The following is a 24,467-nucleotide window of genomic DNA, read 5'->3' on the forward strand; positions in this document are numbered from 1 at the left end:
ACGCTGCTTTCCAAAGCGACGCCCCAGACAAAAAAGCGGGTGTTTAGTTTCAGAGCAGACAGCCGCAGAGCCGGGCTGCCGACTCAGGAGGCCACGGGGCCCGCCGGGTGCGAGCAGCCCATGGCATCCTGCATGTGCCGTCCGTGCGCTGAGCCGCGCCGAGCCGGCCCGTCCACGGCCAGGAATAACGCGGGCGGTTTGCAGCAGGCTCCAGTTTATTACGGCATCTCACAGCCAGGCGGCCGTCAGGCACGGCACGCATCCTGCGCAGCCAGAGGCAACACGGCCGCACGCAGCCGGTGCCCCGTGTCACCCCGTGAGCCTCCCGCAGCCGAGCAGGCAGCAGCCAGCCCCAAAATGCCACAGCGGGGCAGAGCTGGAGCACACGGACATGGCATGGAGACGCAGCCTCCAGGCCCTGCTGGGCATCTCCTACAGCGCCTCTGGAGCTGCGGCAGCACGACAGCAAGAGGAAACGTGACCCCAGGAGCTGGAGCAGCAGACGAGCAACACGGGACTGGGGGGTTAGGCCCGAAGAAGCAAAGCCACGAGCTCGGGGCCCGGCCCTGCACAGCCGCTGGAGCAAGGACTTCATGGGTTTCCCCCAAGTCGAAGAGAAGCGCAGAGAGCAGGCTCCTCTTCTGGCACTCGCTCACTGCCTCAGCAAGCCCCGGCTGCAGGCAGGGGCGAGAGGGGCTTCAAGCCTTGAGCTGCCTAAAAGCATCCCAAAGCAGCACCAGCTCCTAGCCTGGCTCGGTACAAGTGAAAGCCAGAGGGGAAACGACCTTCAAATCAGCAGAGGCGGCTGCTGGCTATGCCCAGAGGGCGAACGGCACCCGAGCGCCTGCAGCCCCCACGGTCCAGCCCCGCGTCCCGGCGCACCAGCAACTGGGGCCCTTGGCGCTGCCGCTGCCTCTGCTGCCCCCAGCGCGGGAAAGGCCCGAGCAAAGCTCCCCATGCGCGAGGGCAAAGGCTCGCAGCCCGTGGCAGCCCGGGGAGAGAAGCCGTTAGCAGGCGGCTTTGGCTTGTTGCCAACACTCTCGCCCCCGGCTGCCAGCTTGGCCTGGGAGAGCCATGCTGGAGCGCTGGCGTCACCTCCCTGCCAGGGACATTGCAGGGATCGAGACGGCAAATGCAACATCCACGCTGGCTGCCGCACGGGAACCTCCCCGTAGCAGCGCCTGGAGCCAACCTCTGGGCTGCTCAGGGACAGAGAGGGACACGCCAGGAGCTGCGCGTGCCATGGAGATGGCACCGGAGGCGGGCGCAGACACCGAGCCCCGTCCGGGTGCTTGCAACAGACCCCCACGCACACAGACCCCCAGGGCTGCTCGCTGCCCTCAGGGACACTGCCTGGACTCCAGCACAGCTTCTGAAGCCAGACCGATTTTATTCAAGTTGCAAATGTAAAACAGAATAAAAAAAACAACCTTCACTGGCTTAAGAGCAGAAAGCCCAAAAGTAAATCTTTTCCCAGGCTTTCCCGTCTCCTCCTTCGCCCTCCCATACACTAGTGTTAAGGCTGCATTTGTTACTGACAACACAGTAAAGAAACAGAAGATCCAGCCCCAGGTCCCCGCTCCCCAGCGCCTTCTCCTCCTCCCGCGGGAAGTTTTGGCACGAATCTGGAATGGCCGAGCTCCCAGCACGGGGCCGCGGCAGGGCTCCGGTCCCCCAACTGCAGTGCAAGTGTTACTAGGTCAGTGTAAGGCTCTGTAAGCTACTGGAAATCCCCATCCGTGGGCTCCGCCGGCGCGGCGGAGGGGACGGCGGGAGAGCGGGGCGGGCAGGGAATGTGCAGAAGGAACGTCGGGGTGGAGGACGGGCTCCAGGCCAGGGGCGCCCCAGGGCCCACGTCCGGGACACGGTCGCGCCTCCTCGCCCGCGTCTCTCGCGCGGTGCAACTGTAAACATCAGGCGCTGCGGTGGCCCGGCTGGCGCTACGCTCCCCCCAAACCCATCCCCTCGGGAAGGAAAGTTAAGGAGGGCCCATGCAATTTTGGGTAGTGTCTGCTCAGCAGCCCGGGGGGGCTGAGACGCCTCCCGGCCGCAGCTGAGCACGGCCCGGCCAGGGAGAGCCCGGGCCCCACGGGCAGCTGCACCCCAAGGCGCCTGCGGTGCCGGTGCAGCGGAGGAAGGAGGCCGCTTCCCCGGGGAGCCCCGGGCCACGGCCGAGGGTTGCCGCGGGGGCTGCCGCTGCCTTCCCGCAGGCCACACGGGGCTCGCGAGCCCGGCACGGTCCGGAGCCGCCGCGAGGCCGAGCGCTTTGCTCCCAGCCTCCAGCACCAGCCCCGAGAGCCTCCGCCAGCTGCGACGGCACCGCAAGGGCAAGGTGCCCGGGGGAGCTCACGGGAGGCCTCTCCGGCCACCCCAAAACACGGGTCCCGGCGCAGCGGGGAGCTCTGCTTGAGGGCAAACCCTCGCCGCGAGCTCCTCGCCACCGGGGACCGCGGGCATGGCCGGGCCCCGGGCCGCCTCGCCCTCGACAGCCGGTTCTCGCGAAGGCAGGAGAAGCAGCGCTGGGCCGAGCCGAGCCGGGGCGTCGGGGCTGGCGCTTCCCTCGGGGCGCGAAGCGACTCAGTGCAGTGCCGGGCGGCCGGCAGGCCCGGCTGCTGGGGCGCTCGCAGACAGCTTCTCCTCCCTCCCTCCCTCCGGGTCACGTTATCACGCAACGAATAATGTAAACTGCTGCACAACTCCTTCCCATAAATAAAGGCCATGGGGTTTGTGAGGGGAGGGGGCTGGAGGGGCCGGGGGGCTTTCCCAGCCTGCGCACGCGGGGTGGGAGACTTGGACCCTTGGCAGCGCCTGGGGGAAGGTCCGTGCGGTTCCTCCGGGGTTGGTCATCTTTCTCCAGCTGTTGCCTCGCGGCCGCCCCGGCCCGCGCCAGGCTCAGTCAGTTTTCCACACCTTGTTGAGGAACTTGACCACTTCGTCGTAGATGACGAAGACGATGGCCACGTCGAGGCAGACGCGGCCCAGGCGAGGCACCGTGCCCTTGTAGAACCTGCCGGGGGAGGCGGCGGTGAGCCGGGCGCCCGTGCGGGGACACGGCCTGGCGTGCACGGCCCTGCCTCGGCTCCCCCCGCCGGGACGACGGGACAGGAGCCCCGGGGGAGAGGCCAGCGGCACGGCACGCAGCGGGGCGCAGCTCCTCCTGGGCCGCCCTCCCCTACCGTCCCCTCCCCGGGAGCGGGACCCGGGCAGACCGCACCGCCTCCCGGAGGTTTGCCCACCCAGATGGGTGCAGGGCAGGGTGCAGCCGGGGACCCCCACCGAGCAGCAGCCATCGGCACCCCCAGGGATGAGGCAGAAGTTGCAGTGGGCTCACGTTCCCTTCCCAGCCATTCCTCCCTACCACCGCTTGTCCTCTTGCACCCAGACCTCACCCCACACGCTCCCCTCACCCTCGCAGCCCCCCAAGCCTGGGGCCACCCCGCTCCCACCCCTCTCCCCGCCGGCCTGGGGACCGGCTGCGAGCGCTTACGCCAGGGGCCCTTCGTGTTTCATGATCTGGTAGGCACAGTCCCAGGTGCTCTTGTACTTGTGTGCTTCGAGCCCCTGCGAGAAGGAAGGAAAAGGGTCAGAGACTCGGAGCTGGGGAGTGCCCAGGATGGATTTTGGGAGAGACGCAGGGAGCCGGAGGTTAATCGGGAGGAACTGACCCTGTCCGCCACTTTGGGCCTCTGACCCTGGCAGGGACATACTCCACGCCTGTGCAAATACCTACCAAAGGCAGAGTCACTGCCATTTGGACTAAACCATTTCAGGGCACCATGCGCGTCCTCCAGGCCAAAAAGGACAGAGCCCGCTGCTGCAAGACTCAAAAAACGCAGTCCTTCCCCATTTCTCCCACAGCTTCGGGAGCCTGTCCCAGGAGCTGCGTGACCCAGAGCAGCAAGCGATTCAACCACACCAAACGCAGAGGGGTCCCGAGGCCGCACAGCGGTGCAGTGGAGGCACCATCTGCTGAGCTTCAGACAGGGGCTGCTCTGGGTGCAGCCCTCAAGAGCCAGCAGGGTCAGCCACAGCCCCAGAAAAAGCACTTTAGGGCTCAAACCTCTCCATTTCCCCCCCGGCTAAACACCCTGGAGGAGGCGGGGGAGCAGGAGGCGACAGGGGCTCCCACATCACCAGTGCCGCACCTGCATCCTGGTTTTCACCACGTCCAAGGGGGTGTTGCCAAAGACACTTGCAGCTCCTGCAAGGGCTCCGAAGACCCCCGTGACGAAGGGGTTGATGACCTTGTTGGGATCATCCCCTGGAAAAGAGGAGAGAGTAACAAGGAGTGTAAAGCAAGGAGCGGAGGGCAGAGCACTAACAAGGAGCAAGGAGACGCAACAACAAGCACGGCAGAAGTGATGGAGCCCAAGAGGCAGGTCCCCAAGTTTCACTGGCTCGTGGGCAGGGTTACTGCTGTGCAGCAAGCAGGAGCCCCGGGGTGTTTGGAGGGACAGGAAGGAGCAAGGAAACCCCAGGAGAGCAGAGCAGGGAGCAGGAGGTGAGCACCGTCTGGCGGTACCAGCCCTGGAGAGCTGAGGACCTGGTGGTGCCAGAGTCCCATGCAGCACTCGGGGGGGGGGTGGGGGTGCGGGAAGGTGGTGCTCCAGCTGGGAGCCCCAGCACTGGGCCAGCTCAGCCCCACGAGCTGGGGGCACCCCTTCCCCCCGCCTTTATCTTCCTCTCCTTCACAAAAGGTCAAGGAGGGAGGATGCTTTGGTGGAAACTCCAACCATGTCCCCCACAGATGGGCTCAGGGAGCAGGTGGGCACAGCCAGGGCGGCCCGGGGGAGGCAGGGGTGGGGGCTGGAGGCTCAGTACCTTTGTACCAGTTCTTGAGAGATGTCATGACGAAGAAACGAATGGCCTGGTTCGATCCTTGCTTGAGGACGGTCGCAGTTAAGCCCTGGTAGGTCCCCTTTAGCCCTGCAGCAAGGGATGGCGTTGGAGGGGAGCCCCAACCTCGTTCTAACCACCACCCCGGGCGCCCCACTCCAACGGGGTCCCAGGTGGCACCGCCACATCACCTCCCCGTTGGCCTCCCCACGCTGCCAGGCCACTCGCGGCGCAGGCTGGGGGAGCCCTGCTGAAGCAGGGACAGCATCGCGCCGCGGGGCTGCTGCTTCGGAGGTGGCTCCCAGCCCCGGCGGCAAGGGAGCAGGTCCCAGCCTGTGCCCCGTCGCCCGCCCCCTGCCCCATCCCCACGGCGCGGGGGCACCTGGAAGCCCTGCTCCCCGGGGACTCACCCTGTTCCCGAACGATCTCCCTCACGCCGTGGAAGAAGCCGCGGTATTTCGGCTGAGGGGAGCACTGGTCATGGATAAACTTCACCTGCGGGGAGACAAGATGTTTGTCCCAGCTGAGGCGAGAGGAGAACTGTCTCTGAACCGAGGAGGCTGCCGGCCACCTCTTGCTTTGCTCCGAGGACAGTGCTAAAACCAGAGCTGAGCCGCGAGGCCGGGTGACGCCGAGCGAGGCTGCGGGGGGAAGCCTGTGCCCCCGGACCAGCAGCACGTTTTGCAGAGTGAAAGCTGGAGAACTGAAAACAGAGGCCACAGGGATCACATCCACGTGCGAATCCACAGCAGGGACACGAGAAGCAAGGAGGCAACCCGAGTGCGAGACGGGGCCAGCTGAGAGCAGGCAGGCCCGGGCAGGCTGGGCCGGTGCCGGGGATGCACCGCGGGGAGGAGAGGCTTCGGCACGGGTCACTGCATCTATCTCGGCAAGCAACCGGGCAGGTTTTACAGTGTCAAAACTGGTGGTGGCTCCCGAGCAAAGCCCAGAGGGATTCCTCCTCTGGGAGCAAGATGACGAGGAGGGGACAATAGCACTGGGGTCCGATTTCTCCGTTATACTTTCCAAATTCAGGACTCCCCTTAGGAAACCAACCAAGCAGAGCAAACCCAGGCCTCCCCCCATGTCCTCAGAGATCCACCACAGGGGGGCACCCGAACCCAGAGGATCTCCAGCTCCACCTCACTCCAGATCCATCCAACCCCCAGGCTGGTTTCTCCACACTCGGGTGGGAGAAAAGCCAGAGCAGCGTCAAGGTGCTTGCTCCCTCCCGAAACAGGACCTCTCTGGCTCCCCGGCCAACACAGCTGGCTACTGCCAAGGGTGCATCTTCCCCCAGCCCGGGACAGCTGGCTTCTCCTCCTACCTTTATGGTCTCCATGGGACACACCACCACCACAGCCTCGGCCACGCCGGCGCCCAGCCCGCAGAGGAGGCCCCGCGTGCTGTCCAGCTTGCCCTGCTCGTCTCTCATCTGGTTGCTGAGGAACTCGAACATGCCGAACCTGCGGAGGAGGCCGCAGTGCCAACCCCGAGGGCGCGTGGGCATGGGGTGGCACCCCGGGGGGGGGCGATGCCCTTCTCCGAGCAGGCAGCACCCTCTGCCTCCGTGAAGACGGGGCGCTAGGGCCGTCACGAGCAGCAGCCCGGCAGAGCCCGTGCACCGAGCGAAAGGAGGGGGCCAAATCAGCCCAGCGCCAGCGAGGAGGGGGAAGGCAACGCCAAGGGCCAGGCATGGCTGGTGAGGTGCCTGGTGTCCTTCTGCAGGCAGCTCCCCAGCGCCCTGGCTCAGGCGCTCGCTGCCGGCCGTGCGTTACTACGGGGGACGGCAGGGCTGCTCTCGCTGGGTCCAGCGGCCGCCCATCCTGACTCACCACCGCCTGAGAGGACAAACACTGATCCACAAATACTTCTCCGCCACCGCCCGGAAAAAACCCATCGCATCGCGATGGGGCTGGGGGAGGGCCAGGATGACTCGCTTCCCGGCGAGGCGGCCCCAGGGGGACGGGAGGGCCTCCCTGGAGCCAGGGCTTCCCACGGACACTGCCCCGAAAAGCAGCCGGCTCCGACAAGGAGCAGCTCAGGATGCTGGGGCCAAACCCACCGCCTTCAGCAGGCCTGAAACCACTGGTGACCGCTGCCTGGGGTCCCCCTCTGCTCCTCAGGGCTCCCCCCCGCAGCAGCACCCCCCGCAGTGGGCACGGGGGGCGCCCGGACAGACCCTGCTCTGCCTCCCCATGCGGGACGCACCTGCGGCAGGGCTGGCATGGCCACAGCCTGCTGGGCAGAGCGGCCTTCAGCACCAGCGAGCCGCTCCCCGAGCGGGACGGCCCCTGGGAGACGACGGCCCCGCTGCCTCCTGCCCTTCCACGCCGGGGACACCTACCTCACAGCGGCCTTTGGGATGGAGCCGTACACCAGCGAGCTGAGCCCCCGGTACAGCCCGCGAACCCCATGGTCACGGACAGTCTGCTTCACGCAGTCGCCTGGGGCAGAGCACACGAGCAGAGGCGTCACCCGACAAGCCAAGCACTGTCCACGCGCTCGCCTTCCCCCCGGCCGACTGCGAGACCTGCAGAGAGGCATATTGCCATCCCGCTGGCTCCATCCCACGTCCCTGGAGAGCCCCCAGATCCTTCAGACCGGCTCAGGCAGGGCTGCCTCGCCGGCACAGGCCAGGAGGCGCTGGCCACACAGCACCCTTGCTGACCCCGCGTGTCCAGCGTTGCTCAAGGGCCAGGCTCGCCCCGGGCCACGCTCACGCAGCGCCAGACCTCAACTTCTGGCTGCCGGCGGGGAGCGAGATCTTGGTGCCGGTGGCCCCACGCAGATACACCCCGCCTGACCCACCCGGGCTCTGCCCCGCGCCGCCCGGGCTCTGCGCTCACCGATGCCCTTGTAGCGGGGCGGGTGTGCTTTTTCATCCAGCTGCAGCTGCGTCTTCACATACTCTGTGGGGAATGTGATGCAGATCTCGATGCCTCCCGCGAGGCCACCTAGAAGAGAGAGCAGGGGATACACGGGGCCCGCAGCGTGGCCGGCACCTGCGGCGCTGCACCTGCCCCAGCACCCAGCGGCACAGGCGCCAGCTTGGACAGACAAACCGCAGCTCTCTGGCTCCCGGGAAGGGCCAGGTTTCCGCGAGCAGTTAGCAAATGAGCCTTTTGCTTTGGAAACTGCTCATTCAGGTGCTCTTAGAAGCAACTGCTCCTTCACTGACTGGCACCTTGTGTGCAGATGTCTTCTCAGCTGTGGCGAGGAAGGGGCCTGCGATGGCCACGTGCTCAGGGCTGGGCTCGGGGCCACCCGGCGCCACGGGGCCCTGCTCTCACGCGGAGCACACCACGAGCAGTACGCTGCTATTTCTGGCCACAGGCACAAGCCCTCAGTAGCACAGTTTGGTGGCTGCAGGGACCACAAGGGTACAGCAGGACCGGGCAAGGCCAGACAGACGGACACGCACAAACTCACGCCGTGCTGCGGGCAGATGCCGGCCGGGGAGCAGCAGGAGCTCCTGGGTCGGGGCTGGCGGGGCAACGGCGCCTGCGACCTGGCTGCACCTTCCCCTGCGTCCCCAGGGGGAGAACAACGACCCTTTCACCACGGAGCTGGGGGAAACGCTGCGGGAGGCTGCTGGAGACCTCCGGAGGGGTCGGATAAGCGACAAGCGATGGAGGACTGCTCCGACACTCCTCCGCCCCGGTGCACCCGCCAGGCACTGCTCTGGCTGCTCCCCTAAATCCCTCTCCCGCCCCAGGCGCAGCACCTCCTCCTCGGCCCCGGCTCTCTAACGCCTCCGTGAAGCAAGAAAGGTGGGAGAAAGCTCTGCACGTGCTGGGGGTCCCCCCGTTCATGCCAACCCGGAGCCTGCACGCGGCAGCAGGGCCCCGGGCCAGGCACCGCGCGGGAAGGCCAGGAGAGCCGGAAAAGGGGAGCGAACAGATGAGGGGGTGAGAAAGGGCAAAACGTTGTACCCACAGCAGTGATTTCAGAGTCCCCCCGGAAAGGCGCCTCTCCTCCCTTTGGAGCCCCAGTGGCGAGGTGCCGACACGGTGATTTACAAACAAGACGAAGGCAAACGGCGCTGCACAAGGCCTCGGCTGCGCGGCTCCGCGCTCCCGGCCCCGCTCTGCCTTTAGCCCCCGGGCCGCAGCCCTGCTCCCTGCACCAGCTGCTCCCAGGCTCCCTGCGCCGCCTGCTCTCCCCTCCGCCCCGGGGCTCGCTGCACCGCCGAGGGACTGCAGAGCATCCGACGGGTCACGCACGCGCCTCCCACCCCCCAAATCCCATTCCTATTGCGACGTGCAATGCTCACCCCAAATTCAGCGGCGCTTGCCCCACACCTGAGGGCAGCACGGGGCCCACAGGACCGGGACGGCACAGCCCCGACGCACCCCAGCAGCGGGACCTGCTCCCGCTCGGTTCCGGCGGACCAGCTCCCGGCAGGAGCCCATTTGCAGACCCCCCGCTCCAGCGGACGTGCAATTACAATCAGTCCCCTCCTGCGCCCTGCACGGGCCCGCACGCACGCAGCGGAGCTGCTGCGCATTGATTGCGCTGTTTGAAGACGTCCCCTCCACGCATTACAGCTCGAGATGCTGCCAGCACCCCCGCAGTCAGCGTTTTTGGCTCAAGGTGGCTTTGCCCCTCTCTGCACGCGTGAAGCTCTGGAGAGCAGCAGCAGGTCTGCGCTGCTGCGCCGACCCCGGCTGCTCGCGCAGGCTGATCTCTGCTCGCTGCAGCCTCTGAGGACGCGGCGGCAGATTTAACCCTGACTTCGCTGCACGCTGGCGCTTCGCATCTGGCAAAACCACCTCTCCCAAACATGACTCACGCTGAAATTGTTGCAAAAGATCAGAAGAGGAAGAGGGGGGAAAAAAGGGTCTTTCATAACGGCCTGTGGCTAGCTGCATCAGGAGAAAAAGCATGTGGAGCATTTGCTTTGGACGAGCTGCTCCCCAGCACCCCCGCACGACAGCTAACCCTGCCCCGAGGCCCTGGGCAGCCGCAGCCGCCACCGCCGCTGAGGCCGGCTGGAGCCTGCCCTGCGGGTGCCCGACGCCCAGTGCGGCCCCGAGCACTACGGGCGCCCGCAGAGCCGGCTCCCACGCGGACACCAGCTCCTGGGCTGGCTCCAGGCCCGCAGGCAGAACTCGAGGGCGTTTCTAAAAGCCCAAAACGGGGACAGGGCCGCCCGGCGCGCCCCAGCTCAGCCGAGGCGGCCCTCTCCGCTGTACGAAACCCGCGGGAGATGGGTCTGGTCCCCAGGAAGCCCCAGCTCCTGCAGCAGGAGACTGGAGACAAGTTTCCGACATGGTGTTTCTTCGGTACCACCACGAGGCCTCCAATGCTCCAGAAGACCCACGATCTCTCAAAAGCCACCCGGCAAACCATAAAACCCCCAAGCGCATTCAGGCTTCTGACAGCTCCTACTTTCCCTATGTTTTTCTGCCGCTTGCAGGTTTGGGACCGGATGGGTGAGCTCAGCACCTGCAGGGCTAATGGTGCTCCCGCACACGGGCTCCTCCGAACGGAGCCGCTCTCCAAGCGCCAGCTGCTTTTGCCGGCTCGGGGACATCCCCAGCAGGCGGGCAGCCATCACGCGGCACTGTTTTTTCCCAATCTCAGGAAAATCCCAGGCATGTCCTTTTGAAGAAAAACACCGTCACCGCACTCCCTCCTTAGCTGGCCGGGACTTACCTTAGCACAGCCTTATCCTGGGTTTTTCCCCAGATGTGAGAACAAGCGGCCTCATCCTCCCCGAGACGCCGAGGAGCCGTGCCAGGCTCGCCGCTGCCAGCACCGCGGGAGACGCCGGCCTCGCGCTGGGAGGGGGCGCAGGCAGCGAGCCATCGCCGCAGCCACCCCAGCGGGCAGGGGGTGCCGGTGCCCGGGGAGGCCGCCCCGAGCCGCGGCCGGTGCCTGCCGGTGCGGGGGGATCGCCGCCTGGCCGAGCGCGGCGCCAGGGCAGCCCGGCAGCATGCACAAAGGCCGCTTGTTTCCCTCCCCAGCCCCTCGGCGTTCCCAGGCGGGGAGGAAAAGCTGCTGAGCCCAGTCGCGCCCCAGGAGCTCGCCCAGCTTCCAGGACTCCTGCCTCCGCTCGGCGCGGGGAGGAGAGCAGGCGGAGACGGGTACCAGGAGGAAGCGACGGGTGACGACAGCAGCCTTTCAGGCCTCCACGTCTCACTTGGCTTCAGCGGCACCAGAGGAAGGTGCAATCAGCTCGCGGGTGCCGGGCGAGCAGCTCTCGGCGTAACAAGGAGCGGCACCCTCCGGACGGGCGCAGCGGTCTCCGAAGTGCCGAGCGCTCTCCTCCGTGCTGCTACGTGCCAGCTGCGCTACCTGCCCCCGCTGCTGCGCCCACGCGAACACCCTGGGCGCTGCCAAGGGCACTTCAAACCCTTCTGCTATGCCGCAATTTTCTAGTCCTCAACGCTTTAAGAGCCATAAATCATCTGTTCCTGCTCAGCGCCACTGCTCCCTCCCGGCAGGCTGGGTGACACTACGACGGCAGCCGTGGGGCAGAGCTGACAGCGGCAGCATGCTCCTCCGGGCTCCAAGGCCACCTGCTCTTAGCCACTTCCCACTGGAACTCCTGCACCTCCGTCGCTTGCTTTGCTCCTGTTGCTAATTCAACACAGGGTGATTCGTGCCGTTGTCACAGGTCGGATTCGGGTCCAGTTACCTGCGCCAACGCAAGGGGCTGCTGCCCCTGAGGCAGAGGGAGCTGCTCTGCTCCTGCACCGTGCAACCGAGCAGCGCTTCCAGGTCCCTGAAGGGACCCCGGAGACCTGGGGCCGGGCTACGGCCTGGGCAGACACTTCATCCTGCTGCCCATGGTCTGCGTTACGTGCCAAAGCTTGGGAGCCGGAGCATGGCACGCAGCACGCAGCTCCTTCGGAAACGACCCCCGGCACGTCCGTCTGTTGCTGCTGCCCACAGCTCCCGCCCAAAGCGCGCCGGGTCGCCTGCGCCCCCAGCCCGGCCCCAGCCTGGCACGGCCGTGCCGCATCCCTGAGCCCGGAGGCCTGGCTGCTGTGCCGCCGCTCCTCCCCTTGCTCCCGCCAGCACCAGATGCTGACTTGGCACCTCCCGGGGCCGAGCATCGGGGAAAACATGTGAAACGCAAACAGAAGTCCAGGGGGAAAAACAGCACCTGAGGTCAAGGCAGGCCAAGGGAACAGCAGAGGCGATGTCGAGAGAGGGATGCTGCCCGCGGGCCCTGCAGCGCCCATGCTCAGGGCGGCCGCCTGCGACGCACCCGCAGCTCCAGTGCATCGCCTCGGCAGCCGCACGGGATAAGGACATTCGTCCTTAGGGCAGGGCAGAGGCAGGGATTCTCCACTCCACACCATTGGGCAATGCCATGTTCGCAGGGTCCCAGAGCGTCCCGGGGGCTCCCAGAGGGCCAGCAACGCCTGCAGCCAGGGTGCGCGGGAGCACCAGGCAGGACACGCAGCCTGCACAGCGGGTCTAACCCAGGGCGCCAGCGAGTCCCTCGTCACGAGCAGCACGCTCAGCTCCGAGAGCAGAGAGCGCCGGCAGCCCAAGGTGCGCATGCAGGGCCGACCACACCACCAGCTTGTGTCCCGGCTCTCCTAACCGCTGTCGCCTGGCGGCGCACAGCAGCCACCCCCAGGCTCAAACAGGCAGCTGGATGCAAAGGATCTCCCCATCCTGCAGTCACCCGAAGGGCAGCTGCCTGCGGGGACGCACCGCTCTGGCGCCTTGCAGCAAACCCCATTCCTGCACGGGAGACCAGCGGCACCAAGCAGCGGGAGCAGGCTGGCCCAGGAGCTCCCACCCGCTGCTTCGCGGCTCCCTGGAACCAGCTGGGCAAAGGTTGCTGACTCCTGCGGATGCTTGTGCGTAACTGAATTAACAGGCAGCCCGACGGGCCTGTTCTGGGGAAATACACCCAGAGGAGGATCTTTCCCTGGCTCTGCTTGGGGACATGTGCCGCTTGCAGTGCCAGCTCCCCTCCCTGCCCCTAGGTGTTGCTCAGCATGTTCTGGCAGCGGCAGGGCCAGGCCCCAAATCCCACAGGAAGGGGCCCTGAGCAGGGACTCGAGAGTCACCCTGCAACTTCGGGTAATTTTCTCCTTTTTCTTCCTCTCCCTGCAGAGGCAGGGCAGCACAAGCCACCCGACGTCCAGCCCCTTCTCTCCCTGGAACGGAGACTCAAACGGAGATCAAAGCTGCTTCCCTCCCCTCTCAGCTTCCTCTCCCTATGCCGTTTCATTCCAACAAAAACCTACTTTATGCAAATAAATTGCTCCATTCCCTACAAGCCAGCTGAGCACTGGCTCCTCACAACACGCCTCCCTTGCCAGGAGTGCAGAGGGCTTTGCAACCTGTTTACCCGGACTTTACCCGACAGCTTTAGTTCTTGCAACACTGCAGAGTCAGCATGAGCAGCCAACACTAATCACTTAGGAGGTGAAAGAGCAAGAGACAGTGAAGGCACAGCCCGGACTCGGAGCCAAGGCTCGCGGCTATTAGCTGGATACAGCAGAGCCAAAGGAGCGAGGATGTCCTTCAGCAAAGGTCACGCTCTCCCACTCTGCCCAGCCTCGGAGAGAGGGTGCCTCTCGCGGGGGGGGCTTCCCTCTTCCCCAGCTCGCTCCGGCAAAGCGCTCCCCGGCCGGGGACTTGCTCCCTGCGTGCAGCGAGCCTGCAAGCATCTCGGCTGCAAACAGCCAGCAACCCTGACTCTGCAGAAGCAGCTGGAAAGGGAGAGCAGGGAAAAACATGCATTTGTCAGAAAACAACTGCCTTTGTTTTCCCGGAATAGGTTTCAGGCCCCTTTGCAGGCAGGCCTGGAGAGTCACCCGGGGACACGGCCGCAGCTCTTGAACGCTGCTCTGGAGAGTTGGCAGGAAGGAGGAAAGGGACGGGGCTCTGGGGACAGCGCGAGGGCACTGGCCCCGTGAATCCCCCGCAGCGTACGACAGCACAAGCACAGCCAGACGTTTCGCTAAGGATCTCACCGCGCCCAGCCGGGGCCTCTGCGCGCACAAAGCCAGTCTGCACGCAGCTTTCCGGCAGGCCCTGGGGACACCACCAGTCGTCCTCTGCACAGCCATCCCGATGCAGGTCCCCAGCTCGGGCTCAGGACGGTGCCAAGGACGAGATTAGCGCCAGGGTGGGAGGACACGGCTTGTGGGGGGACAGGGCATCTCGGAGAGATGAGCAGAGCCCAGCACCACCCCAAGGACCAGCACAAACCGAGTGGCCGTGGCTAGAAGAACCCCCTGGCAAGGTACCCCCATACAAAACCCCAGTTAGCATCCATCATCTTCTTTTTGGGAGCAGCACAGGCTCCCATCAGGAATAGGAGGGTGCAACGGCCCTCTGCACCTGCAGAGGTGTCCTGCATTGGTCCTGCCGTGCACCTTCCCTCCTCCCAGCGGAGCAGCAGGTGTCCGCAGGCTCTGATGGAAAGCAGGCGCCTGGAGAGCCATCTCAGCCTCTCCATTTCAAGGGCAGTTTCACACACAGATACACGAGCACCTGATTTCCATACAAAGAGCTCCTTTTGACTTCAGGTTTCACAGGATCCTTTCATCAGGCCAGCGTAATTATTCCTCAGGCTCTGGAAGCAGCGGAGCAGAGCTCCGATTGCAGCACGGTCAGGAAAGCAGGGCTGACCCACACCTGAAACACTCCCCTTGCATGGGCTCTGGAGCTCGAGGCCCCACTGGGAACGAACAGACAAGCTCTTAGCTCTTCACAGTCCCTAACAGTGGAGAAAACCGATCCCCGGGTCCCCACCTGCACCGGGGCAGCCGTCCCGCTTGCAGAAGGTGCAGGAAGGTGCGAGCGAGCCGAGCGGCTGAGCCTCGAGACAAGCTGCGCGGAGCTGCACAGTAGCGCCGGCAGCCCTGCCTGCCTCGCACACGCCATACCTACAGCTCCTGCCCTCCTGAGGGTACTTTGCGCCTTTCCCTGTCCGCCAGGGCATCCTTCAGAGCTGAAAAATACAGACCAAAGCCCATCAGGGCGCTAAGAATCAGCGAGTCAGAAATACCAATCCCCAGCTCACTACTGCTCTCTGCGCCCCATCTCCTGCCCCCAAATCTGCCCTGTGCTGGCCCCTCTCCCCGCTGCAGAGCAAACAGGCCCTCTCTTGGATCCACCAGTGCCAGCTACTCTGCACTTGAGCCATCACCCACTTAGTGTAATTAAGCTAAACAGTGGAGAATTACTTAAGCTAAGCAGTAGAGAAATTGTACCATTTCTCCAGCAGTGAAACTGGTTTAACAGGCTTCTGCCCTCTCCCTCCTGCCGCTGCAATTGTCTGCAGGCCGTGTTGTGAAATGGGATCAGGGAAGGAGCCCGGCTCCGAAACCGGAGCCAGGCACCATGCCTGGGACGCCTCTGCCTCCGCAAGCTGCCTTTCGGCACCGGTGCAGCTGCCAGGGCTTGGGGCCAGCCCGGCCGTGCGCTCCCTGCGGCAGGCTCGCTTGGATCCCTTCCGGGCCGCTCCGCCAACGTGCCCCATGAACCAAGTATCTCAATGGCTTTCACTTTCCATTTGAAGCCCTCAGAGAAAACCAGCACTGGGCTGCTCCATGGAAGGACATCTGAAAAGGCACGGAGGATGGGGAGCACTGTGTTCACAGCATAGCTGCTTCCTTGGAACCAGCTTACCAGGCCATTGCCTGCATCGCCGTTAGGAGGAGGGGGAAAATGAGCATCCCGCAACAGGTCACCTCTGCTCAGAAAACATCCATCCACAGCGCTGGAGGCATCCAGGCCCCTGGCACATCTCCTATCTGGCCTGGGTTAAGGCCAGCAGGGAGCACTGGGTTTCATCAGGTTCATCGGTAAATACATACGTGGCCACGTTCGTCATGGTAACACGCTATAGCCAGGCTGGCAAAAGCCTGATAGCCCCATCGGGGATACACTGAACTACAAACATGAAACGTGCCTCTGTACCCTGCGCTGTCGGGTGGGTAAACAGCCCTGTGCAAACAGCGCTGAGATAATACTGTGGACCAGGATGGAGTAACTTGTCCCTAATCTTACTGGAACTGCCCTGTTTCAACAGGCTGTTCTTCCACAACTCCCCCATTCATCTTTTTTCTTTGCATTTACTTCACAATTGGACAATAATGCAATAATTCATTTTATAATATATTTTAAACTTCTTGGCTGTAAGTAACAGCAAAAAAAGCCATTTCCTTTTGCCTTTGGTTACAGCATCCCCTGCCTTCAGCGCAGACATCTCCCCTGGGGCCGGCCAGGCCCGCAGTCTGGGCTCAGGACCTACCTGTGCACCGTTCCTGGCACCCCCGCAGCCACTGCGAGCACAGAGGCCAAGACCAGCGCAGGGGAAATGCTGGCTCCTGGCCGCCCCCCTGCCCCACTTCAGGCACCTACACAAAAACACATCCAAAATCTTTCTAAAGGTGACACAGAGCTGACATCAGAGCTGAGGGCTGCTGGACACTTCCTGAAGGAAGGTCAATGGGAGCTCAGCCCCGGCATGGGGTGAAGGGACACGGCCGGGACTGAGGTTTCCCCCGGGAGTCTTGCCCCCCAGCAGCCAGCACAGGGATGGGAAGCGCCCTCACGCAGCTCCAGGTACAGCCCAAGTACAGGGGCATCTGGCACAACCTGTCCCAGCAGGAGCTCTCAACCAGCCTCCTCCATGGTTCGGCCAGCCACGGCTTTGCACACCTCGCACCCCGACATGGGTGCCTTCGCTGGTGTTAGCAGCACAGGCTCAGCTCTGCGACTCCGTGCAGGTGGAGGATGGCGAAAACACCTTAAACATGCTGGCACCTTGGCTGATTCACAGCACTAGTCACTTGCCAGATGCTCTGATCTTTCATTTCAGAGCAATTCGCTGGTCATTTCAAGCGAAACATTTCTCTGAGGCCTTTGATTTGGCCCAGAGACATCAGTGGGTGCAGGGATGGGGGGAATGACAGCTGGGACCTGACGGTACAAGGCACAGGAGCATAGCGGGAGAAAACAGGCAGCAAAACCCATCTCCTGCTGACAGGAGGTGGCCCTGAGACCTCAGCCAAACAAGGACAGGGTCACCAGAGCAGGGACTACACATTGGCATGCACTGCACAGGGCCACCAGACATGAGAGATGCTGCAACATCCCTGAGCTGTCAGCTCGCCGTGCTGATCATCTCGAGGAAGACGGATGGCTCTTTCTCATCATTTACGTCAACCAAGGGAAAATGGTACCCCGCAGAATGTCAAGCAGAGCAGACGTGAAAGTCTCAGAAACACACATTTCAAGGCTTGGATTTAACCCCAGCTCACCTAGAATTAATTCAGACTGAAGAAACTGAGCAGCCCAATGCAGTTTCCCAGTCCTGGGCTTTGCCAGCCTCCTTCCCCCCACCACAGTCTCCAAGGCCTGGGGTCTGCTCTAAGTTACTGCGGTAGCTGCAGACCACAAGAGCTCATAAGCATGCAAGGATGCGCTCAAAGGACAGCGTGCTCCTTTTGCCCCACTCACCAAAAACCTGATGGCTGTCAGAGGAGGCACCTCCAGCAACCGGATCTCCAGGGGAAACCTCAGCCCAGCATGATACGTGAAGGACCAGCAGACCTAGCAAGACCGGTTCCCTCCGCACTCGCTGATCCTTCCCGTGGCCCTCAGAACAAAGTGCTGCATTGGGCTCACTGTCTGAATCCTCTAATTTAGCATCAAGGTGTGTGTGGGGAACATCTACTCTTCTATGAGCCCCAACAGACATCCATGTACATCTCAACAGCAGAAGAAGCCAGCGAACACACAGGACTCACAGCCATCCCCAAGCAGCACAACCTCTCTCACTCCTCCCCAGGTGACCCTGGCAGCCCAGAGGGACTTGGCACATTTGAGAAAGGAGTCCTACTCTGTAGGGAACAAGTCACAGCTTTCACACCCAGCTCCTGACTTCCCTCTTGTTCCTACAGAACCTAAGAGAGATCATATCAAGGGATTAGCAAAGAGGAGGAAACGAGAGCCCTAATTACTGCTTTGTTTTCCAAGTGATCCCAGGCTCCCTGCTGAAGGCATGCGCTAAATGCCCTAAGGTGACGGCCCTTCTCACTCCTGCCAGCGCTCTTGGTGGGATCTCAGTGCCCACCACTCAAGGGCACTGCCATTTCCCAGCGGTGCTCAGTGCCCTGGCAAACGTCAGAGCAACAGCCGCAACCATTTCTAGCTCCTTCCAAATCAGGAACAGCGTAGGACAGCATCTAGGAGTGCTGTCTCCCTGGCCAAGGAAGGTTACGCGTAGGCAGGAAGAGCAATAGTACACCAGCCCACGGCCCTGGGGAGGATGGCTCACAGCGGTACCAACCGCAGGCCAGCAGCAAGGCAGCTGGTAGCTCTTGTGGGATTGAGCAGACCTCAGGCTTCAAAGCTGGCTAAAACCAGAGCAAGGCTGTACTTAACTCTGGGCAGGGCAGGCAGAGCCTTTCATCAGACAGCCTCTGCTAACCAGGAGAGAAGTCCTCGCAAGGAGGGCAGGGGGGAGGGAGTTTGCTTTCTACACTGAGACCAGGACCAGTCGTGCTGGGCTCTAAACAGTCCCCTGCAAGCTGGTCTCAAGCTGACCTAAACGTGTTGTGGTGCCCAAAAACCAAGCAAGGAGACCTCCAGGGAAGGTGAAGACATAGCTATTATTCATTTCAGCATAAAGCCTGTCCTTGTGTGTGCAGTCAGTCTTTTAACCAAGCTTAAACTAAGGAAGGCTATGTTGAACCTTAGTGTCATACAGCTGTGTTGTTTCTGATCCAATATTAGGACCCCCAAACCAACTTCAGAGTATCAATTCAGAGCCAGGCCAGGGGCTCTTTCTCTTTCAAAGGGAGCATAGGGATAAAACAACAGCAGGAACCCAACCCCCCCAGGCATTCCCCTGCTTAAGAGGAAGAACTGAGATTTCCCAGAGCGCAGCATCTCTGAAGCCAAGTCCACACAGCGATGCCCACCCAGTCGGCCAGGAAGGTTGCACCGCTCAGGCTACGCGGATGCGCTTGCCAGCAGCGTTCTCAGCAGAGGCACAGGCTGCGTGGTCACAGCAAGGTGAACCACTGCCCTGGCATACAACTCCAGACAACTGAAGCTGGACAAATACAAGCCCATTCACAAATTACTTTTAACTTTTCCTTTGTCTTTTGTGACAACTGAAGGAGAGCTCCTAGCAGCAAGAGCTCTGCTTCCATCTCTTAGGGAATGCCAAACTCACACTGCTCATGTCTGGCAGTGGATATCCATCCACGGCGTGATGGCAGCTGGATATTTAACTCCACTGGTACTAGGACAGGGCAGCTTAAACACAGCACAGTAAGATTAGTCCACTTTGAACACCTCCAGCTCTCCAGAACATAGGGCTTTAGAGCACAGACACCTGATGGGCAGGCAGACAGTTGCCTGAGAAACCCCAGGAACATCAGCAAACACCTTCAGGTCAGCACAGATATCCACAAACTGCACTGCATCCCCCCAGCAAAGGGATGGATAGCTGGGCACAGACTGGGATGCCAAGAGTTAACACCAGCTCTCTCCCACGTATGTGGTTCTTTAATGCAATTAGATGCCACAGAGGCTTGGCTGGGACTTCTGCCCATTAACCAATTACACTGATTCGCTGCATAGGAGGAAAGGACTAGCATCTCAATAGGGTCCTTCTTCCACTGCTGCAGCCTCATGCAGACGCAACAAGGGCTCCTCCAAGTGAGGCCACGTGCAGCTTTACGCTGCGTTGCTCAGCCTGGCTCCTGGCAGAGGCTGCAAGCACCATGTCCCCCTCTTTCACACCCGCACACCTTCCAGGCACACCCACTGCAACTGTCCTGGCACGGCACAGAAGGGCAGGTCCCGTGCTACTGCCTCTTTCACAGTAAGCCGATAAGCAATCTAGGGCTGATAATTCCCCATTAGAGCCACGCAAGAGCTATGAACATCTCCTGATGTGCTCGGTCCAGGCAGGGAATAAACTGACGCACCACGTACAGGCGGCAAGTTGGAAGAGACTGGGAAGGTTGGACAGCGAGTCAATATCACGTCTTTCCCACCCCAAGCTTGGATTAAGTCCTATTAAGAAGCCCTTTAAGGGAAGGGGAACAGCCCGCTCGGAGAGGGCGGCAGCACGGAGCTCGGCCAGAGCCCGGCCGGCTTTCGGGGCCGGCGCGCCCCGCTTCAGGTCTCACCTGAAGGAAGACTCTCGCGTGGGGGCTGCGCCGCCCCTCGACGGGCAGCCCGCGCCCGACCGGCGGCGGGGCGCTCGGGCCTCGTGCCCCCCCGGGAGCCGCTGCGGGAGGCCGGGGCTCTGCCGTCGGGGCGGGCCGGCGGACAGACAAAGGGACGGTCGCAGGCGGCGGCTCGTCGCCGGGGGGGCCGCTCGCCTCCCCCTGCGCCGTCCCGCCCGCGGCGGCACAGAGCCGCCAGGGCGCCGCTCAGCTCGCCGCCGCCAGCGGACGGGGCGGCGGGAAGCCGTTAGCGCCGCCGCCGGGCGCGGAGCCTCCCCGGAGCCCGTGGAAACGGCGGGGAAGGGCGCCCGACGGGGGACACAAAGGCGGGGGCGGCGCGGGGCGCTCGGAGCCGCCGCGGGCGGGCAGGGGCCGCCGCCCCCCGGGGCGCGGGACGGGGCGCGGCCGCGCTCACCTGCGAGGATGGCCTTGCCGGGGTGGGTGAGCTTGGCCTTGCCGGCGGGGGCGGCGGCGGCGAGGCGGCGGGGCGCGGCGGCGGCCGCAGGGGGGGCGGCGGCGGCGGCGGGCATGGCCGCGATGCTGCGCGGCCCGGCGGCGGCAGCGGCGCTATTTCAGGGCCGCGCCCGCCGCGGGGCGGTGCCGCGGCGTCACGTCCTCGCGCGGCGCCGGGGGGCGGGGCGAGCCGCGCCGGCCACGCCCACGTCCTGCCCCCCCCCGTCCTGCCCCCCCCCCCCCCCCCCCGCGGCGGCGGCCTGCGGCGGGGCCCCAGCGGCCGCGGGCGGCAGCGCCCGGAAAGTCAGCTCGAACCGTCCAAAAACCAAAACCGAAACAAAAAACCCCACCAAAACAGCAGCAAAAACAAACACAAAGAAAAAAATGAGCAAGAAACATAACTCAGCTGGTTTCCGTCTTCAGCTTGACAAGCCCTGAAATTAACGGTTTCGTGCCCCGCTCCCCCGAAACCCCTGGGAAAAGCCATCGGCGAGGACGAGCGCAGGACCCCCGGCCGCTCCCGCTCCTGGAGCAACGCAGCAACCCCAGCCCCCAGCTCGAGCTGCTGAAAAGCACCCTAAAAATAACCATTTCAATTTTCCACGGCGCTCGTTGCCCGAGCGCCCTGCAAAGGGTGCCTCTATTCACCTCGCCTACCAGCGCTTTAACCACCCCGGTTTTGGTTAAAGGGAGGTTAAGGGGAGACAAGGCAACTCCCAGGGCAGCAACCGCACATGACCTCCCCTCAACATACATTTGTAATGGGAAAAGAAACCAAAACGTTCCCAAGTTAAACGAGTCTCTCTGCCTGCGAGCTCACAGACACTCGCAGAAGCTGTTCCGGATAACGTTTAGTTTAACTTTGGGGACTTATTATCCACTGCTCCTAAATAATTAACTCCTGCAAATCTCGCCCCTACTTGTTTGGGGTTCGTCCGCAGCCGCGGGAGGACAGCCCGCCCTTCCCTCGCTCCTACCGAAAGCTGTACGTACAAGAACGCCGAGGAGAGGGGTGGAGAGAAACTCATGTTTTCCTTTTAGTCTTGGATTTTACGGAAAGCGGGGAAGGCTAGCTGGATCCTGGAGGCCCGGAAGGGGCCGGCTGTGCTCTCCCTCACCCCCGGAGCAGCCACCTCAGCCTCCGCTTGTCGAGGCTCGCGACCCGCCGCGATGGCAGGCCGGTGGCCAGCCTCTGGCCTCACGAGAAAGTTAACTCCACCGCTGCAGGGAGTAGTACGGCTGCGGCTTTGCGGCTCAGCCGCTGGCAGAAAGGACAATTTGGGAATTAGAAGCATCTTTAGTCTGCTAGCATTGAAAGTGAACGTATACTTGCCTTGCAGCAATCATGCCCAGAAGAGGAGGCCAAAACTACAAACCAGTTCAGAACAAGTTCTGCCAGTCACAGAGGCAAATCCACCAAGGTGTCTCGTATCGAGACTAAGGGGTGATGGCCAAGATGCAGCCTCAGGCTGGTGGGCAGGACGGCGGTGGGCAGGACCACTCTTCCATACTCACCTTCGCTCCAAGCCGCTGTCACGCAGGAGAGCAGCTGGACGGACTCCATCCAACCTAGCGTGCTCCTTTGCCCACCGACTCCACTGCAGCACCCCACTCAGCTTTCTTGGACAAAATTAGCAGTGGGATACAGCTTCGTTTTCTGTGTAATGCTTGGCAGCTAGAGACCCATTTCAGCACGCAGGATTATCTGGATCCCTTTGCTTTACAGACCTGTAGCCACAGGAAGGCCCTGTGCTCCACACCCTCATGCACTTGCCAAGCACGCTACCGAATTTCAAAGCCCCCGTCAGCAAGACGTTAGTGCACCTTCACCGGCACGAGAGCCCGGTCTGCGCCCCAGCACCGCTCTCCGGACAAGCACTGACCACTCGAACCTGTGCAAGCACAGAGCCCAGGGGCACCTTAACACCACCACGAGGCTCATGTTTACGGTCATGCTCCAACTTCAACACAGCCATATGGACACAGTCACCTCTTCACTTTGAGTCCAGCACCGAGAAAGTAAGGGGAAGAAAAATTGCGTGTTTTTCGTTTAGTGAAACAAGCTATTATTCACCTTATTCTGCTTTTTACATAAGCCAGTGAGTTGCTCTCATCCTGGTACTCAGCTTATCTGGAGCTCACAGCAGCCACTTGAGGCGTAAGAGGAATAAAGAGAACAGGAAGGAACGAACATTCAGTCCTATTCATAGATACGGGGCAGCTAATCAGTGATCTGGTTAACAGTACTTGGATTGCAAAAAATAAGATAAATCCTTTTAAAGATAGCAAACAAATGGAAATGCCTGCAGATTTCTGATTAACGTCTGCAACACCTCACTAACTTGTCCTTCCATGCAATTACCATAGTATATTCATGCGTGCTAGAAGATGTGTATACTGCTGCTCCGAGGCAATGATTACCTTCATGGCAAACACTGGCTGTTACAGGTTCCCAAATCATCAGGTCAGCAAGACCTGCGCACAGTCTCATCCCTGTCCAAGAAAATACTTCAGCACATGCTTAATTCTCATCGGTCTCAATGGGATAAACAATGGTGCTTACTTTGCTGAACAGGAAAAGGATTATTCATATTTAATCACATGGCAGATTACAAGCCATCACAATTTGACCTCCAAGAAGCTGCTAACAGCATTTGTCAGCGGAAAGACTGAAGGAGAAGACCATCCAAGGAGAATAAGCAACCTCTGAAATACTAGAGGTTGCAAAAGGTATGTTTTAAATCCCTTAAATGACTTAAATGCAAGTAAAGACTTGATCAGACTTGAAAGGTCAAGAGCATCTCTGAGGGACAGGGTGGTCAATGCATAAAAGGGCAACTACTGTTATGGACAGGTTATCAAGTCCTGTATCTCACTGCTCTGGATCCAGAAATTTTCATGGAAACAACCATCTGACAACCTGAACCCATTTCTATTGCTGGTGGCTGGCACTTGTTCCTGCTGCCATAGAAACAGATAAAAAATTTTAAATACAGTCAAGTGCTATTGTAGCCTGCACACCTCATGTCATCCCTCCGGAGCCTAGCAATCAGAGGATTAAGAACTACTACTCAGGATAAAAGCAACCAGAATGAAAACTTTCCCTTTGTGGCTTTCACAAGGTTTGTTTTTTTTTTTTTTTAAACACACATAAACGCTGATTGCAGTCAGAGCCTTCGATGATCCTAGAAAGCACATAGACAATGACCACACTTGATCAGTTCCAACTTGTTTGCTCCTCTGCCCATCCCTCTCCCCCCCCCCCCAAATTTCCTTTATTATTGGCACTGCTTGCATGCACCCTGCAGCACACCCTGGTTTCAAGGACCATCATAAGCAGTTAATATAGGACAGATAACTTCATATCACATATCCTTGAATCAGAAAGAACCTCTCCATCTCACTGGAAAAACAGCTCCACTGATATCAGAATTGGTCAAGAAGTGTTTTCCAGACATCAACTGTTGCAAACCTTTCTTACTAATCCACACTACTTGGGGTCTTATGGTGTGATAAGGAAACTTATTACTTCTCAGGTTCCCCAAGAGAACAAATGGTTCCTTTACGCATAACAGACTGGCTTCAAGGGAGAAGAGATCATATTTAGGATTTCTGAGTCACTGCTCCACCAGCTTCAGCTGCGAGCAGCAGGAGCCACAATGACTATGACAAAGATGATGCTATTCCAAAACAACTTGCATGATTCCCACTTGAGCATGCATGCAGAAAGAGCTCCCGTTGATGCTCAGGAGTATTCACCAAGATCACCAGCACTGATTCTCTAAAGCTTTAACTCCACACCTGTGGCTTAAAACTCCACACAGGCTCCAAGGTTTCTAGTAAGAGCCCAAAAGAAGTCCCCATTACATTAACATTTTGAGTGTGCCTGATGCAACTCAGAAAATAATTGAAAACCACATACTACATACAGTGTTTACAGCATTTAGAGCATGGTCATGTTTTCCTCACAGCATGATATATTACTAAAAGAAACTATTCAAG

General features: G+C 61.2%; 1 protein-coding gene across 1 annotated transcript; it reads right to left on the minus strand.

Annotated features, from left to right (window-relative positions):
• Positions 1-1,370: 1,370 nt before the first annotated feature.
• Positions 1,371-20,542, minus strand: SLC25A1 (solute carrier family 25 member 1). Its single transcript, XM_067307339.1, has 9 exons — positions 20,428-20,542; positions 7,686-7,793; positions 7,184-7,283; positions 6,164-6,302; positions 5,247-5,331; positions 4,822-4,926; positions 4,146-4,261; positions 3,488-3,561; positions 1,371-3,007 (listed from the first exon to the last, which is right to left on the minus strand). The coding sequence occupies exons 1-9, from the start codon at positions 20,540-20,542 to the stop codon at positions 2,893-2,895; spliced, it is 957 nt and encodes a 318-aa protein (XP_067163440.1). The 3' UTR covers positions 1,371-2,892.
• Between the last annotated feature and the right edge of the window lie 3,925 nt (positions 20,543-24,467).

The sequence above is a fragment of the Apteryx mantelli genome, chromosome 17 (genome assembly GCF_036417845.1).
Source record: "Apteryx mantelli isolate bAptMan1 chromosome 17, bAptMan1.hap1, whole genome shotgun sequence".
In the NCBI taxonomy this organism is placed as follows: Eukaryota; Metazoa; Chordata; class Aves; order Apterygiformes; family Apterygidae; genus Apteryx; species Apteryx mantelli.